Source organism: Octodon degus, unplaced genomic scaffold (assembly GCF_000260255.1).
Source record: "Octodon degus isolate 3935 unplaced genomic scaffold, OctDeg1.0 scaffold00039, whole genome shotgun sequence".
Classification (NCBI taxonomy): domain Eukaryota; kingdom Metazoa; phylum Chordata; class Mammalia; order Rodentia; family Octodontidae; genus Octodon; species Octodon degus.
In genome coordinates this window covers 11,561,498-11,574,926 of record NW_004524615.1, presented here as the reverse complement: position 1 = coordinate 11,574,926, position 13,429 = coordinate 11,561,498, and the positions used below count along the sequence as shown (strand labels likewise).

The 13,429-nt window shown below is 45.3% G+C and overlaps 1 protein-coding gene across 3 annotated transcripts in view; it reads right to left on the bottom strand.

Annotated features, from left to right (window-relative positions):
- Positions 1 to 976: 976 nt before the first annotated feature.
- Tmtc4 (transmembrane and tetratricopeptide repeat containing 4) overlaps positions 977 to 13,429 on the bottom strand; it is a 54,675-nt gene continuing 42,222 nt past the window's right edge. For all 3 annotated transcript variants that reach the window (XM_004631182.3, XM_023715228.1, XM_023715229.1), the window contains 4 exons: positions 10,041 to 10,155; positions 8,989 to 9,101; positions 2,921 to 2,990; positions 977 to 1,570 (listed from right to left, as the gene is read on the bottom strand). In XM_004631182.3, the coding sequence (XP_004631239.1) occupies positions 1,422 to 1,570; positions 2,921 to 2,990; positions 8,989 to 9,101; positions 10,041 to 10,155 (447 nt within the window). In that variant the 3' untranslated portion in view covers positions 977 to 1,421. The remainder of the gene's footprint in view (positions 1,571 to 2,920; positions 2,991 to 8,988; positions 9,102 to 10,040; positions 10,156 to 13,429) is intronic.

Below are 13,429 nucleotides of genomic sequence, written 5' to 3'. Positions count from 1 at the left end.
TGGTCTCCAGACTCGGATCATGTCCTGTGACAGTTCTACGAAATGGACCCCTGAACCAGTAAGAAGCCACAAACTACAAAGTAGGAGTTGCTCACCTTCACTTCATTTGAAGGTAAAGAAGGGCAAAACATGTCCCAACTTGAAAATCACTTATTCACAAAGCAAGATGGCATTTTGCATCAGTTTGTGTAATAATTTTACTGTGTAAGAAATTACAGAGATTGCATAAATTACTGGGTCAACAGTGTACAGAGAAGCACAAAACAAGTAAACATAATTACTGTGACCAAATCAAACCCGAAAAACAACCCAGTTCTTACAAATACCACTAAGTCCTCAAATAGAACCCTTTGAGAGAAAATTACCTCTTGCATTATTCTGGACAGTGGTGTCTGTGGTACCATGAAGCAAAATGAAAAACTACTTTAAAGATGAAAACATAAAAATATGACGTACACAGATGTGTAGCCCTCTTGACACTGGATACAGCAGAAACAAGATGTCAGGCTGCTTTTGCCTAAAAGCATGGCTGGGATTTCCTATCAATAGTTACAGTTCACGTAGAACATCATATAACCTCCTGTGTATGGAACCTGCACAAGCTGGAGAATACAAACAGTTTGTTCCTACGGAGGATAAGTATATAAATAGATTGGATGTCAAAATTTTCCATTTGTCATTAAGTTCTTTGCCCTGCCTAACACATAAAAATACGAATAAATATTTCCTTATAAATCAAGTTCATGGTATAGTGTAAAAAAAGGTTAAAAGAACCCCCAAATCTTAATTGACTCTTTCTTGTCATTAAATAAAGATGCTAATATACAGACACATTTGATAGTTATATAAATGGCAAGAGACGGTCATTCCTGGCCACAGCTGAGGTTTTCTCTCTTTTCCTTGTTTTCAGCACCAGGGTTTGAATCCCAGGGTGCTCTACCACTGAGCTACATCCCCACCCTTTTTTCTTTTTTTGAGATAGGGGCTTCCTAAGGTGCCCAGGTGGGATTTGAACTTGTGATCCTGCCTCAGGCTCCCACATGCTGAGTACAGGGACACACCCAGCCCACAAACGAGGTCTAATAGTACTAGCGGTCCATATGCAAGGCGCACTGCCCAAATACAGGTTGAATGCTAGTAAAAGTCACAAGATAGTTTTTTTTCTCTTTTTCTCTTTAGGTAGAAAAGGTTTCCTTTTGGGGGATTTTAGAATTACATTTGAGTTGATTGAAAAAATACAATTTTGATGCAAAAAGCATATCAAGCATTCAAGAATATATCGCTGGTGTTATCATCTTTTTGCATGTCTTTGTTTTCATGGGCAGAATAACCATACACCTGAAAAGAATTTGAAACAGCTGAACGCAGTGCATGGTCCTGACACTCCCTGGTCTGCACGTTCAGAAGGCGAGGCACGAAGATCAGACGTCCTTCTTCTGTATCTGCTCCAGCTTTCTCCTTAGCAGACCATAATTCTCCTTGGTGCCTGCTGCTGCGGGGTCGAGCTGCAAGGAGATCTCATAGTGTTTCTTGGCCGACTCAAGATGTCCCCAGCGATGATAGAGCACAGCTGAAACAGCACGAGACGGATTTCATTGGCAACACTTCTGAATAACTCGCAGCAGCGTCTTCAATTACTGGTACCAAGAATTACTGTGGGACCTTTGCAGAGAGTTTTCAAAAAGCGGTGCTTATAAAAATATTGTTTGTACTACAAACTTTATTGACTGTTACTGCACTTGTTGGGGATTGTGCGATCAACCCATGTCAGGGATTCACGGGGTTCTTCGTGTCGCTGCATGGGAAACATCAATACGATGTTTGGCAGCCGACAGCGATTTGATCACATGAATAGGCAGAGAACAGTGTGTTAAGTGTCTCAACGCTGCCATGAAGCTTCTGGGGAGCCAGGCTGGGGAAGATGGGACCAGGCACTGCTTAGAACTCTGCCTGTGCACAGGTCCAGCCTTTTATAGAGATGCCTGCTGCTCAGTTACTGGGGAATGAGCTCAGAGCCTTCATCAACATGAAGGGCTGCATCCCCAGCCCTTTTTAATTTTTTAATTTTTTGAGACAGGGCCCAGGCTGGGCTTGAACTTGCAATCCTCCTATCACCATCTCCCAGATTACATGGATTATAGGTATGCACCACTATGCCTGGCAGTCGTTGATTTTGAATAAAGATTTCTCCATGCCATTCAGCAAAGTAATAGCTGTGTGCTGCTTACTGAAAGCAGGGGTTTTAACGTGAACACCTGACTCTACTATGATAGCTATGATAAGCCTAATTATTATTATGAAAAGCTTGATAATGATGATTTTATAAGTAAACTAACTTTCTTCAGGGGCAGGAAAATAACTACTAATGTTTTGTGACTTTGGTAATGAAAAATTTGGGGTGGCAGGGTGAAAGTTTGGCAAAGAGAAACATTCATGTGTCTGAGCGCCCTGAAACCTGCACACCTGCAAGTTACGCCCTGCAAATGCTGACTATGAGCTGGAAGAAAGGAAGCAGGGGCTTCTGGGAGTAGGCAGTTGTGAGTGGAGTCTTGGCGGGGGCATAAGGAAACACAGCAGAAGGGACCAGGCTGGAAGAGGGGGGTCCATGATGGGAGAAAGAGGGCTCGGGAGGTGCCTCAATGGTAAACTTCCAGTGTCACTGGATCTGTCACCTACAGGAGCAAGCCCCAAGTTCTAATGTTAACAAGTGACAAACAGTCAAAATTCTGGGGGTGGTGCTGGCCATGCAGTTACAATCTGTAGCTGTCTTTGAAATGTTAAAATAAAACCACATTTTAGTGTCAGGTTATCAAGGCTGGGCTAGCTTTGAGGAAAATACCACTTCTCCCCTAAACAGAAACATGCTCGTTCTATTGCAAGTACCCAGAGCTTCAAGATTCCAGTTGGCAACTTTCCTTACCTAAATTCCCATGGTAACTTGCCACATTGGGATTTGCTTTAATGGCCTTGAGGAACAAAGCTTCAGATTCCTAAAAAATGAAGCACAGAGAAAAGAGAGCACTGTACATGAAGTGAAAATGACTGGCTGCTTCATTGCCTGCGTTTTTAGATTTTGAATGCCCCTGGTTTGTACCATTGCATGGTTCCAGGAACAAACTCTGAAGAGCTTGTGGACACTGTGGTGATGTAACAGTGATCCCAGGGAGGGGACAAGTTTGCCTGTGAGCTCCGCTACCTGTCTCCTGGAAATGGCTGGAATCCTGCGACTTCTTGCAAGCGTCTTGGTTCCAGCTGCAGTGGTGGTGGTGGTGGGGTGGTGAGGGATGGAAAAAAACAGGAAAGAACCACTGGAGAAGACACTGGGAGCCTGCACTGGTGACCTCTCTGCCCCGACCTGAAGTAGAGGGGGGCCTGTTTAATTTCCCTGAGAATCCATGACACCCTTGGTAAGCCAGAAGCAGCCCACTCATCTGGAAAGAACGAGCAGGACAACGAGAAAGCTACGTGCCACAGTACTGTATTTGACAGGAGCCAAATGCCCCCGATGCGTGAAAATTCATTACTGGATAGACTTGCATCTCCTCCCAAACCTCCATACCTCCCATGTGGTCACTCTGCCATGGGGCAAAGAGTTTTCCAGCCCGATCATGCCAAATACGGCACATAATGTGATCGCCTTCCACCAGTGTCGAGGTAAAGATGCCTCATCTGTCCTCCCTGACATGTGCCTGGGGCCAGTGGCCACTTTCCCTACATTCCTGTCTGACCAGGTCGAGCAATGTGTGATCAGTGCTACTCTGAGCTTAAATAACCAAGCCTACTGGTGTAGGGACAATTACTTTTGGTCCCCATGTCCCATGTGCATTTTTCTAGGTGGAAAACTTGAAAATCCAGGCTGCATTTGCTATTGGGCAAGCCTAGCATCTCCTCTGCTCTGTGCTGACTGGAGGAGTCCTGTGACACTGGCTGGGATGTGAGTGGACAGCTCAAGGCCCAGGGCCTTCCAGACAGAGGTAGCTCAGAAGCCTTTGCATGTTAGAAATGCCATCAAGCCGGCCATGGTGGCACATGCCTGTAATTCCAGTACTTGGGAGGCTGAGGCAGGAGGATCACTGTGAGTTTGAGGGCAGTGTGGACTATACAGTGAGTTCAAGCCCAGCCTGCATAGTGAAATACTCTCAAAAAAAGAAAAACAAACAAAAAAAATAAACAAACAAACAAGAAACAACTGTCATGAAGGCTGAACAGACATCAGGTCGACACGTTAGTGTCCACAGTCCAAGAGTCAGCAGCTGCAGCACCTTTATAGCAGCCTGAGATTTTCCTTCTGTATCACCTAAATGGGAAAAAAGAAATTGCACAAAATCCCTAAAATCAAATTCACTGCGGAGCATTGATACTGTTTCTGAGTTTCAAACCTAAAATTTGAGAACACAAGACCAGGCAACTAAAATCTACTTAAAAATGCTCCCTTGCTTGCAAACAATGTGGGACTTGCAAGCAAAAACCGTTTTATGGTGAGAAACAGGTTAGCTTTGTAGGGAGCCCAGATCCATGCCTGAGGGGATGGATGCCCCTCTGCTGGTGGCAACTGAGGGACTCTGGTTCAGGCCTCCCAAGGAGCCGCTACTCCTGCAGGGCAAGGCCTGCAAGGATTAAGGAGGTCAGGGAGGGAGGACAGAGTTCAAAGAACAGGTGGAAGAACTGGACCAGGAGGCCAGTGGGGGAAGCAAGGGCTAGTGGTTGATCCTGGAGATGGGAAACCATGGCAGCCAGGGACAGAGGGGCATCCCAGGAAAACAGGTCCGGAGCAGGTGGGCTGAAGTGACCTAGTGGTGGTGTAGTCTCTCAGGTAGTAGTGGGAGCCTTGGACACAAGTCTTAGCAACCCCTTCTGCACCTGTGCCTGAGAGGAGGGTGACAGCGAAGCTTCTTCGCCACACTTATATCTGCATGAATCTTAAGCCCTCAAAAGGCTCACTATGGAATCAGACTTTTAATGGGCCTGTTCAGGAAAGCAGTGACCTGTTTAAAAGGAATCCATAGCTGGATACTGTGACACAGGTCTGTTATCCCAGCACTCTTTGGGGCTGAGGCAGAAGGCCACAAATTCAAGCCCATTCTGAGCAACTTAGTGATTAACAAGACCCAGCTTAAGAATTAATAAAACCCCAGAACAAACAAACAAAAAAACAAAAAAGGAAATAAAACAAAACAAAGAACAAAAACAAAAAACCCAAAAACCAGTAAACAAGGAGTTGGGATGAAGTTCCAGGTCAAAGCCTGGGGTTCCACCCCCAGCACATCAATCAATCAAATTAATGAAGAAGATGGTTTTGCAGGTGGGTCTGAAAATTTAAAAACCGAGACAACAAGCCAATTCATGCAAGGAAAAAAAAAGTCACATTTAAAATCGGGGATAGGGGGCCTGCAGGTTAGCTCAGTTGTTTAAGCGCCTGCTTATGCAAACACAGTCAGGCACAGGATACCGCAGTTCGATCCCCAGACCGGCCCTTCAGGCAGCCTGAGCCAGCCAAAAAAAATCCTTCTCAACTTTGGGGCCTGGGGAGATACCTCAGTAGAATAAGCATTTGACGAGTAAGCACAGGGTCCTGAGTTCAATCCCTGGTACCACAAAAATAAATAAATAAATAAAATAAAATAAAATTAGGGATAGCTTTCCCTCAACAGAAAGGAAGACTGTATTATTTTCTGAACTGTTTTAGAGAAAATGCTTCTGACCAAGGTTTTGGGCTGAGGAAAGCTTTGCCAGCTGTGTCTCTAAGAAGAAACAAAGGCAGGTCTTCACATGCAGGAGAGGACAGAGCAGGTGGTTTCAGCCACCGCAATGGGGCAAACACAGCCAGTGCGCCGTGCCTGCTGGGGTCGAGTCCCCAGGGTGACCCATGTCCTCAGGGCAGGGAGGGTGGGTAGCCTGGTATAAGGCCAACCGCAAGCTACACAGCAAAGCTGTCAGCTTGCCAAGGTCCCCCCCAGGTGTGGGCTGCAGGTCACACCCACCAAGGACTGTCACTCTCCCCTTGAAGCTAAGAGAGTGGCCCTCAGTTTCAGAGCTGCACAGCCAGTGACAACAGCCAGGACTGACTAAAATCACTGCGTTTTCAGTTACCTTGCATTTATAGTAATGATCCAATATTTACACGTCAAACAGTTACCTACATTGGAAATCTAATTAAACAAGAATATAAAGTAAAACGTCAGGTAGAATCCTGATGTGAGGCTGGGCATGGTGGCACATGCAGGGGAGGCTGAAAACAGGAGGATCACTATGAGTCCGAGCTGCATAGTGAGACCCTGTACCAAATACATAAATGAAAAAAAAAAAAAAAAAAAAAGAATCTTGATGTGGAAGTGGCTTTAGTACTGTATCTGCTTTTAAACTCCAGGCCCAGTGAAGTGGGCAACATGGAATGAGAGATCAGTCAGGGAGGTGTCACATTAAACCTGAAAACATTACTTTTGTAGTTTGCTCGATCACATTAGCTCCACATTGGAAATTCAATGGCATGATGTAACATAAATCTAATAGGCCGATTAGAGATTTATTTATTTATTTATTTATTTATTTATTTATTTAGTGGTACTGGGGATGGAACTCAGGACCTTGCACTTGCCATGCAGGCACTTACTCTACTGAGCTATCTCTCCTGCCTATAGATCCATTTAATGAGTAAAGTTTTATAAATCTAAAAGTGTTCCATAGTTACACATTATGGTCATGTGCCTCTTTTTCTATCAATCAGGAGGTCAGGAAGATCATGGGCTCCACTTTACACACAAGTAAACTGCAGCTGCTACAGCCATAAACAGGAGAACATCAGCTTGGCCATTACAGAGCCCTCAGGATCCAGAGTTCAACGGGGTGCTTAACCTCAGCCCTGTCAGCACCCTGGACAGCAACAGAGAGGTTACCAATAGGCCAGGAGCCTCCAGAGTTCCCATTACAGAAAGCAAGCAAGCAAGTGGCTGGATAAGGAGTAAGTAACCCAGAGAGCAGACCCCTATCTGGAGGTGTGTCCCCTCCAGCCCTTCGAGCACCACTGCAGCAGCCCCTTCTCGAAAGCAGCTGCCAGGGCCCTGGAGACACCCAGAGATGGAAGAGCAGGCGCAGAGCTGAGCAGCAGCAAGGAGCACTCTAAATTCTTAATTAAAAAAGGGCATCCAATGTTGCCTTGGTGGGTGACCACAGCTTGAGGATTCACCGCTTGCTCTCCACTTGGTAGCTGTCCAAAGGCGCACCATGAGCTCTTGACTCCTTGATTTTATCCTGTTTCCTCATCTTAGGCTCAGCACGCTCGCCCTGACAACTAGGATGAAAAAATGTGTGGGGAAATGGGAAACTAGGTGCTTCATTCTGCTTCATGAATAAAGGACAAGGTGAACTTGAAGCAGTAGGCCCTGGGTTCTACTTCCTTCACAGAAACTTCCGTGTACAGCCTGCAGCACCACAGGAAAATCAACACAGTGACAGTGGTGCTGCATCTTGAAGACTCATGGAGGCTGGGTCACAGGGGAATCCAGACTCCTGTCCCAGCCCGGGTTGACAGTGACCCAAAAGTCACCAGGCGGGAAACTGTAAACCTCCCCCATGCTCCCCAAGCAGGACCATAAAAAAATAAAACCAAACCTCTCAAAATGTCACCTTTAAAGCAAAATCTGGAAACACTAAATAAAGATGGACAATGAGGCTACTAAACTCCGACATTCCAAAGGTTGGTTGTGCAGTAGCTCAATGTGAAGGCCCTGGGTTCAATCCCTAGTACTGACAGGAGTGACAAGAGACAAACACAGACAGTGACAGAGAGGGAGGGAAAAAGAGAGAGAGAAAAGAGAGAGAGCGAGGGCGAGAGCGAGGAAGAAAGGAAAAAATGGTATCATTAACTAACAACTAATCAACAAAAAAAGGAAAAGTACATAACTTAGGGTGAATATTAACTGCTCACTTCCTTTAGGCCTTGGGTCTCATCTGTAGACTCAGTGATCAAAATAACACACTGCTCCTGATTCCGAAGCAAGATATTTTTTCCTTCAAAAGGAAAAAAATGTCCTCAAAGGCATTGCTTCTGAGGATGTCCCCTGAACGTCTGTGCCAGGAGCCATGTCTGCTAGGTAGAACTGCAGGTCCCCTGGCCTGATCCAGTCCCAGAGACTCTCAGTGACTGTGACACGCAAAACCAGAACCTGAGATCACCAGTGTTAGGACCTAAGCTGTCTTCAATACAGAGGGAGCAAGCCCAGGCCACTCCTCACCAAGCCCGGAGCTCCAGTAAAGCAGATTTGGTGTGTGTGGTTTCTGTTGTTTAGGAGCTTCTAAGGTCTTCCCATGGTCTGCAATTGAGAAGGAAAGCTCGGCAAGTGGCAGAGCCAGTCACGCATCTTCCGGGTTGACAGTGGGCCAAAAGTGTCAACTTTTGGGCTGGCCTCCCTCTCCCCTTTATTCCCTCTCCACTGCCCCCATGTTTCCTTCTTTCCTCATCCCCCTTCTCTCATTTTTCTTTGCCACAGTGTCTCACTATGTAGCCCAGGCTGGCAGTAAACTTGCAGTGATCCTCCTGTCTCAGCCTCTCGAATGCTGGGATTATAGGCATGCACCACCACAGCCAGCGTGGTTTTTCCTTCATGCAGAACACAATCCTACACACAAACCTGGAGCTGCAGCCCATGGTAAGAGAAAATGTCTCACTTCTTCCTGTGGGGTGGGGTGGGGTGGGGCACAAGAGGGGCTGTCCCTGCACTGAGTGGGCTCTTCCTGGCCACTAGCGCTGCCCAACACTTCCTCCTCTGAGGAAGAAACACTGATGAGCAACACTAAGCTCTGTCAGGAGATGACACTGGCTTTGACCCCGCACACCCACCTTCTGGGCAATTTCTCTGAGAAACAAACTGACGAGGCCACCACTGCCACATTCTCAGCCTAATTCTGAATGAAACGGCGCAGAAGTAACACTGATGACTTTGCCAGCTGCTGGCACTCAGTGTAGGAAGTCAGGGCCTACAGTTCACACACCTTGTATTTCTGGGATTTCCCCAGCACGTTTGCCAAGGAGAACATAAGAGAGTGATCATTAGGTATTAATTCCAGCGCCTCTCTTCCAACTGCTTCAGCTTGGGCTAAATTACCTGGAAGGAAAAATAAAAACCACACTGAGGCTGTACTTGTGTTTTGGTCTCTCTCTCTGACAGCAGGGCTTACATGCGTTGTGTACAATGATTATAAAATCCACGTGGAGGGCACAACACACACATACACATGCACACGGCCACAGCAACTCGGCACACTTTGGATGTCACATGGAGACAGCCTTTGATTCAACTCTGCCAAGTCATAGAAGAACTAGTTTTCATTTCACCGCAGATCCCAGCTATATGCAAACTGGAGAAAGGAAGTCTGCAAGATGAGAGGACCATGACACACGTGAAATTTCTGAGTGTTTTTCCTATGAAGGTTCATATTCTGTGCTTTCCTTGGAAGGAAGGCTCTGCTGCTTCCTTATTCTGTTTAGACGGCTTACTGCCTTTCAGTTGTGCCAAATCAACACCATGGTTTCTTAAAGGATGGTTGGCTTTTTAAAATAAGGGTTGCAAAATAACTAATGGTTGGGTCTAGTCTGTTCTGGGCTAAGAAAACAAATCATCAAGTATTTAACATTGTATGTGGCTGTCAGAGTGGGCCAGGGGGCAGTCTAGTGTGTACAGCCCAGGCCCTTGGGACACTGTCCCGCACCTTCCAGCCCAGAAGCCAAAGGCGCTCCTGCTTACACCTGGGTGCACCCAGCATTCTGGGTGAGGCTGTGGCTGGCACGCTGGCCTGGGAATAAAGAAGAGATGGTCACGTGCCATCTGGCGCCACCACATGCATTTTCAGTGCAGCACCACTTTCCATCATGTCCAGATCCCAATATGCTCCAGGACACCTCACTGTCTAGAGGTACCTTTTGTATTTTCTAAATGCAAAAGACTTATCCATATGCTGTTTTTTAAACTCAGGGAGAGGGTGCTTAATCTCCTCTGTCTCCTGCTGGGCTCCCTTTCCTGATTCCCTGGCCTGTCCCCCTGTACCTGTGTTGTCAAGGAGGATGATCATGTTGTTCCACGCCAGGCTGTGCTCCGGCTTCAGCACAGTAGCGTTTCTCCATGCATTCAAAGCATCCACATGGCGGTTCAGATCTGCATACTGAAAATGAAACAAACACCAATTTTTATACTTTTTTGCTCTCTTAAGGGATCACCACCACTACCAACAAAAACTTAAAAAAAAAAAAAAAGATAACCTAACCTTTCTTTATGGACCTTCTAATTTTTCATTTCAACCCATCTGCTTTTCAAAACAATCCCAAGGAAGTGGGCATTATTACTCCCATTTTACAGATGAAGCAGCTAAGGTATAAGGAAATTAATAACTTGCCCTAAGTCACCACATTTGGCAATAGGGAGTCAGGGATGACAGCCTAGAGGCATAAGTCTATAGCCTGAGATCTTTTAACGAGAGAAGCTATTATTTGGTGATTCTACACAGCAAGTGGTATTTCAGGCTGAAAAAGAACTACTCATTATTCTTTTTCTAGGAAGTCTCCACATATCCCCATCCTTTTTTTTTTTTTTTTTTTTTTTTCCCGGAACCGGGGATTGAACTCAGATCCTTGCGTTTGCCAGTCAAGCGCTTATCCTACTGAGCCACCTCCCCGGCCCCTACATATCCCATCCTTAATAAAGTATTTAAAATAGTAAACAAATACTTCATGTGATTAAAAGCTGCATGTGTCCAATTTACTGCGTGATGAACGATCTAGGATCCTCTCTCATCTACATCAAAACCCAATACCATGAACATACGTCTCTCAGGCCTACTTCATACATCCCTTGAAAATTCTCCAGGCTCATGTAAAGCCTCTTGACAACGTGGACAGTGGTTCACCTCACGGAGGAAGGAGAGATTATCTACTGCTTTCTTTTGAGAGGAGATTTTAATGCTGACAGCAGCACTACAAAGTGGCTGGCTTTCCACGTGCATGGCTAATGCAGGCCACAGAGGGTGAAGTGGGGGATTCTTCAGCAAGTAACCCTCGAGCCCCTTGAGCTCACTTCAAATGAACAATTCGTCTGAAAGTATTTTATCCCTCTAACGCCCCACAAAGTACAAAAGAAGGCAATTATCAGTTTAGGACAATTTTCCTTCTTCCTGTCAAGTGTATACTTCTAACAGACAACAGAAACATTGTGACTTGTTGCAGTTCCCACACAGCAAACAGATGGCCCGTAGTATGCAGAAAGAGGTTAATGGATTCTGGAAACACTGAGGAATATCCACTGCTGTCTGAATTTCCCATAGGACTGAGAAAATCGGCTTACATATTTTGTCTTTTAGTATCATTAATGATGAAAAGGGCAAAAACTTAAAATAACATAGATGCTTAATCATAGTAGTACTTAATTGTGTCTCTTTATGGGGGGGATCTCAGTTATTCTTCAAGTCGGATGTCGCCCGCAAGGTTAATACATCTGAGTCACTTGGACAAAAGCTGTGGGGACATTCTAACACACCCATGGCAACCACTGTAAGTTCATTCATACAATACAATACAACTCTTCATGTATTTTTCAATTTATTACTATTACTTGGGTTTTTACTGTTACTATAAATTGCAGAATAATAGGTCAGATCAAGAAACAGACTTTCATTTTTGTACACAAAAGGAACACTTTATAAGAAATAGAGAAAAATGGTGATTTAACAAGAACTACCCAGCGCAGAGCAGATGGGTAGTGAACAAGTTATTCACCTATTAGTTCTTCACTCACCTTCCATACCTTGCTCTGGTGTATGGGGCGAGGAATCTGTAAACTACAACTCCCAGGTTCCTTTGCCATTTAGTTCCTCAATACATTTCTGACCTTAGGTATAAGGGTTCAGAAGTGCAGGAGACGGGAGCAGAACCCTGGCCCAACCTCACTGTCTCCTTCCTCTGGCTGCCTCTGAAGTAACTTGGTCCCCTCCATAGTCCAGGGACTACAGCACTGGACCCTCACCATAACCTCAGCTCTCAGGGAGTGGCAGCTCCCCTGAAGGCACCCCATCAGTGGTGGTGGCAACCCTTCTGAGCCTATGGAGTTTCCTTTAGTTACTGATCCCTGTATTACGATTCTGTTTTCATTCTGTGCTTACAACTACATGACCAGTTTCCTGTATTAAACCTTCTCTATTTAAAATACTCACCATGTTTTCTCTTTTCTTGAACACATCCTGACACAATCAACTCCTGCGTATGAACTGTCGCCTACTCTTAATCATAACTCTCTAGGGCCACCAATATGGCCCCGATAACCCAGCTCTTCCTAATTTCCTGTTTCACAAGACAACTGCATTGTATTACTTTCTTCTGTGGGTCCGGAATCAAAACAAATTTCTATCTCCTATCACAACAATGTGGCTTCTAAAGAAAGACACCTTGAAGTCATTAAGTTCATCTTATTTGCCAGTATATAAATGAGTTGGTTGAGCTGTTAAAGATTAAGCTTTTAATGCTTTTAAGCTGTCAAGTGGGCAAAATCTGGATAATTAAACCACAGCGGAGAGTGAAAGCCTTAAATGAGCAGGACGGGCGGGTGGAGGGACAAGGGAACACTGACTTGGGGTAGCACAATTAGTAAACAATACCAAGGTCTCAATCTGTTCTGTGCCACACACTGAGCCTCCAAGTGAGTGTCATGAACCCCAGGACCAGGGCACACGATAAAGTCAGCGTTTTACATCCTGAGTCCCTCCCTTAGGATGCAACTCTCAAGAAAATTTCCTGTAGCATCAATCCTCTATTTTTCAAAATCCCAAGAAATTGTCCAAGGTTTTTCTGCCCTCTCCCCCCAAAAAGCTTATGATGAGGACAGTTTCACCTCGTCACGAGTTTTCTGGTTTCATAGAGAAAGCTGTTTCTGCATCAGTCTGTCAGTAGATCACAAAGCACAGAATTTTGCAATGTAAATGCAAACAGGAAGGCACGCAGGGGCCAGCAGTTCTGGGGAATGTTGTGGTGGCACCAGGAAGCTTCTGTGGCAGGATCTCCCTGTTCTGTCCGCTGCTCTACAGGGCCAGCCACATGCTGCTGCCCTCGACTGTGCCAGGGAAGAGGAACCCCTGTTTTTCCACACCAGAGCAGGCACAAAGAGACGGTGCTTTCAAATGGCATCTCTTAATTAAAATGTGCTTCATAATTTTCAAATAAACATACAAATTACTTTAATTTTGTAACACAAGCTATCACCCACACACTTACAGTGACAAAGTCAGTCCCGCTGCCTTGCTGCCTCTGTTCATAAAATTCTACCTCCACAGTCATAAAACCATGGCTACCCGTTCCAGAAACAAAGATGTTAAGACCACAGACATTCACACTGTAGTGCAGGCGGAAGCTGAGTTTTCCAATACATTTGAAGCAGCTAGTGTTTTTAGGGTT